The sequence below is a fragment of the Ictalurus punctatus genome, chromosome 25, assembly GCF_001660625.3.
Source record: "Ictalurus punctatus breed USDA103 chromosome 25, Coco_2.0, whole genome shotgun sequence".
NCBI lineage: Eukaryota > Metazoa > Chordata > Actinopteri > Siluriformes > Ictaluridae > Ictalurus > Ictalurus punctatus.
The window spans coordinates 16,875,789-16,880,788 of NC_030440.2; the positions used below are offsets into that span (position 1 = coordinate 16,875,789).

Sequence of the window (5,000 nt, forward strand, 5' to 3'; positions counted from 1 at the left end):
AGTTTGACGCAAACGTTTCCATGACAACCGCATACCGAGCGAGTGTCGTCGCCGTCGTCCTCTGATCTCGGATGCGATGGGTTCAAAGCGAGTGTGATTTATTCAGCGACATCACTCACTGAGCTTGTATGTAGCCCCGCCCCCTTTCTTTAAAAATGGCGTTTACGGTAACTGTTAGGAAAAAAAAAAAACCCCAAACCTGTATAATCAGGATCAGCCTCGAAGAGGAGTAAATGATTTTATTAATTTTTTTTCAACAAATAAAATGAAAGACGAATTTATTTATTTATTTATTTATTTATTCATGGAATGCAGAATGTTACACAGACGTAAAATTGCGAGCGAAGAAAACAGGTAGGTTGTTTCCTCGTCTCTACTCTGGACAGGTCGGATCGTTTTCTAGATCATTCTTTGTTCTCTGTATTTCATTCTCACTCGTATCTCACTCGAGGAAAATGTGTGAGAAGGAAAAATGATGTGAGAAAAATATTGATTGTACTTATTGATCAGCTTGATGGACTTTTATTTGCCCTTGGCTGTGTGTGTGTGTGTGTGTGTGTAAGAGTCAGTCTACAGGAAAGATATTTCAGAGACTGCTCTTTTTTTTTTCTGTGAAGCTGCAGCTTATAATTTACTCATCGTATGCGGTGACCTCCAGAATTATTGGCACTAATAATGAGATCTTTTTGCGGTCATACGGAGGAAAACACCGATCAGCCATAACATTAAAACCGACAGGTGAAGTGAATAACACTGATTATCTCGTTACGGTGGCACCTGTCGAGGGGCGGGGTATATTTATTAGGCAGGAAGTGATCAGTCAGTTCTGAAGTTGACGTGTTGGAAGTAGGAAAAATGGGCAAGCGTGAGGATCTGAGCGACGTTGATAAGGGCCAAACTGTGATGGCTAGACGACCGCGTCAGAGCGTCTCTAAAACAGCAGGTCTTGTGGCTGACCCCCTGTACACCACCGAAAGAGCCTACAATGGGCACGTGAGCATCAGAACTGGACCATGGAGGAACGGAAGAAGGTGGCCGGGTCTGATGAATCACGTTTTCTTTTACATCATGTGGAGGTCGGGTGTGTGTGTGTGTGTGTGTGTGTGTGTGTGTGTGTCTTACCTGGGGAAGAGATGGCACCAGGATGCACTATGTGAAGAAGGCGAGCCGGTGGAGGCAGTGTGATGCTCTGGGAAATGTTCTGCTGGGAAACCTCGAGTCCTGGTGTTCATGTTGATGTTCCTTTGACACGTCCCACCTACAGTACCTAAACACTGCTGCAGAACAAGTACACCCCTTCACGGTACCCCTGAGACACTGCAAAAATAGTTCAGGGACGCTTCGAGGAACATGACAGAGAGTTCAAGGTGTTGACTTGGATTCCCAGATCTCCATCCGATCGAGCGTCTGTGGGACGTTCTGGACAAACAAGTCTGATCCATGCAGGCCAGCTCACAGCGTACAGGGCTGACTGGTGCCAGATACCACAGCACACCTTCAGAGGGCTTGTGGAGTCCGTGCCTCGACGGCTCAGAGCTGTTTTGGTGGCACTGGGAGAGAGAGGGAGACCTACACCATATTAGTCAGGTGGTTTTAATGTTATGGCTGATCGGTGTATGTGACATACAGTAAATAGTTCAATGGTGGAATTGAAAAGGAATGTATAACTGATGTAGTGAGGAGTCTCTCTCTCTCTCTGTGTGTGTGTGTGTGTGTGTGTGTGTGTGTGTGTGTGTGTGTGTGTGTGTGTGTGTGAGCGCCTCAGGGGGGAAAAGGGGGAAATGTCATTGGTTATAATCTTCCATTATGTATTAATCAGCCTGTATTAGCCTTTTAGCTCCGGTGGATATAATGAAAAGGCAGAACATGTGTGTAAGTGTGATTCTTCTCTTTAACCGAGAGAAAGAGAGAGAGAGAGAGAGAGAGAGAGAGAGAGAGAGAGAGAGAGAGAGAGAGAGAGAGAAGGGGAAAGAGACAGACAGACAGAGAGACAGACAGACAGAGAGAGAGAGAGAGAGAAGGGGAAAGAGACAGACAGACAGAGAGACAGACAGACAGAGAGAGAGAGAAGGGGAGAGAGAGAGAAGGGGAAAGAGACAGACAGACAGAGAGACAGACAGACAGAGAGTCAGACAGAGAGAGAGAGAGAAGGGGAGAGAGAAAGGGAGAGAGAGAGAAGGGGAAAGAGACAGACAGACAGAGAGAGAGATGGGGAGAGAGAGAGAAGGAGAGAGAGAAGGGGAGAAAGAGAGAGCGAGAGAGGGGGGAGCAGGGGAGAGAGTGAGAGAGGTAGAGAGGTAAGGACCAAAAAACGTCGCTCTCTCTCTCTCTCTCTCTCTCTCTCTCTCTCTATACGCGCGCGCACACACACACACACAGAGTGACAGAGAGAGAAGGGAACTGCTGACAGGCAGGAGGTAACTAGAAGCGCGCGATAAATAGCCCCGGTTCCCGCCGGAAACGTCACGAGCCGTTCATGCGGCAGTTACCGTAGCAACTTTACCTCCAATCCCCGCCCTCTCTCTCTCTCTCTCGCTCTCGCACTCTCTTTCTCTCACTCTCTCTCTCGCTCTCTGACAGGAGCTGGTGGCGCAGGGAGCGCGCGAGGGGCGCGAGCGTCTGCGGCGCGTGCGGCTGAGCGCGGAGAGCGCGTGCAGGCTGACGGCGGCGGCGGGCTGCGAGCTCATGGACGGAGAGGTGCTGGCGCTGGCGCGCGCCCTGCGGCAGTGGGAGGGGCAGGCACTGAGGGCGCGCGACACCCTGGAGAACGCCGTCACGGTGGCGACCGGGGCCGAGCGCGAGCGGCTTCGGCTCGCCGAACAGCTCGAGGAAGACACGGGGCGTCTCGAGCGGCAGCTGAGGGAGTGGAGCGACGGGCTGAAGCGCTCCGAGAGGCGGAACAGCGGCGCCGAAGCGGTGGAGGGCTGGACCGTCGCTAAGGTAACGGAGGAGGAGGAGTGAGTTTGGAACCATACCGGTTTACGATATTAGAACGATAACATGATATACTGCGCACGTTTATGTGTCCTCCGGGTCCCAAAGAGAGCTGGTTAAAGTGAGAGATTTTTAAATAAAATATCAATCAAACCTGAAGTGTATGCAGTCTTCGAACTTTAGCCACGCCCCCTTCTCCTACTCCTACCCTACCACCCAAGCTTACCTTTTAGAATAAAACCATAATTGACGGATTATTAAAAATAATTTTCACTAAACCTCATCAGCGATATGGGGAAAATGCCGTTTGGTACCTTTCGGTTTTTAAAAATGATTTCTAAGAGTGTTTGCACAGGAATAAGATGGAGCTGTGTCTTTCTTTCTTTTTCTTTTTAATTGCTTGCATCCTGAAATGATATTACAGACGTCACAGCATTTCTACTGAGTGTTGTACCAAGAGCCATTACTTTTTCTTTTCTTTTTTTCAGGTAGTGTACAGGATTTCAAAAAGGTACTGCATGGTCTAAACAAAACTAGGCAAGACTGTGAGATACAAAATGGACAATTTGTACTCAAAATCAGCAGGAATGCTGTTAAATAAACTAAAAAGAATTTTTAAAAAATTTATTGTAAAAAAAAAAAGTCAAAATCTTGGCTAAAAACAGGGTTTTTTTATTTTATTTTATACATGTTATGTAAAAAAATTTAAAAAATTAAAAATTAATGCCCACATGAGTAAAGTGCACACCCTGGCGGCGTCAAACATACACACTAACCTGATAAAGAATTTAATCCAGATCACCAAAATACATTTTAAAATGTAAAATTGTGAAAAAAGATTTGAAAGATTCTCACTTGTTCCACTAGGGGGCAACATGGAGCAGTAAACCCAGAGCAGTAAACGCAGCTACTGAGACCTTCTGCGTAAAAGATGATTTATTTATTTTTATCAGCAAAACAAAAACATTTTAGCTCGTAACTATTTCTCTTCTCAAAAGATCTCATTCACGAGCATGTTCTTTTGTAAATAATGTTGGAAAATGTATACATTTGTTCCCTCTGCTTCAGTATTATGGGCTGTTTTGTGTAGATTCATGACCTACAAGTGAGTTTCAGTGACACTTTTATATATTTATACATATATACGTATATATATATATATATATATATTTAAAAAATGAAATTAGCTAAGATTTTTCTGCGTTAAATTGCTGCCTATTTTAATTCAGTTCAATTCGGTGTTTATCTGTATAGCGCTTTTAACAATGAACGTTGTCCAAAAGCAGCGTTACAGAAACGTATACGTTGAGGATATAGATTTTTAATGCATGCGTTTATCCCTTATTGAACTGTTCCGCGTGGGGCTGGGCCATGTGACCATGTGACCTCGACATCGTGATGTCACACTAAACTAGTTTCTACAGATACCACTGATATTATGATGCCTTTTCATTAAACTTTGTAATGTTTGTAATTTAAAAAAAATAATAATAATTACAGACTGAGTGCAAACAGCTTAATCTTAATATTTAAAATTGATATATAATATTAAAATATATATAAAAGTTTTTCTTTCTTTCTTCACTGGTAAATTGTTTATTTATATTTTAAATAAATAAAAATATTTTTAAAATTTTAAAATATATTTTATATATACACACACACACTTATTATTCATTTATTTCTTAATATGATTAATAATAGACTTTTTTTATTAAATTTTTAATTAATTTTTTTTATTAATTAAAATGTTTAAAACGATATATTTTTGTGTCTGTAAGATTGGAGACTTTATTGTTTTACACGATGAAATTCTCGCTTTTTTTACCGGCCGGCGAGGAAATCAGAAAAAATAAATATAACAAATCTAATATATATACATGTATATAAACTAAAAAGAGAAAGAACGGGATTATATATACTAATATTTAAATTATATATAAATAAAGAAATAGCAGCAAATACCGAAATCGCAGATGTTCATGTGATAGAAACAGGAGTGCTGGGGAGTTCTTCTGCTCTTGTGCATCAGATCGAGATTAGATTAAAAACACACACACACACAC

The 5,000-nt window shown here is 42.5% G+C and overlaps 1 protein-coding gene across 1 annotated transcript in view; it reads left to right on the top strand.

The window, feature by feature from the left end:
- The window catches only part of syne1a (spectrin repeat containing, nuclear envelope 1a), a 210,663-nt gene that overhangs the window by 90,540 nt on the left and 115,123 nt on the right, over positions 1-5,000 (top strand). Inside the window, exon 56 of the mRNA XM_053675608.1 lies at positions 2,581-2,940. Coding sequence (XP_053531583.1) covers positions 2,581-2,940 — 360 coding nt within the window. The remainder of the gene's footprint in view (positions 1-2,580; positions 2,941-5,000) is intronic.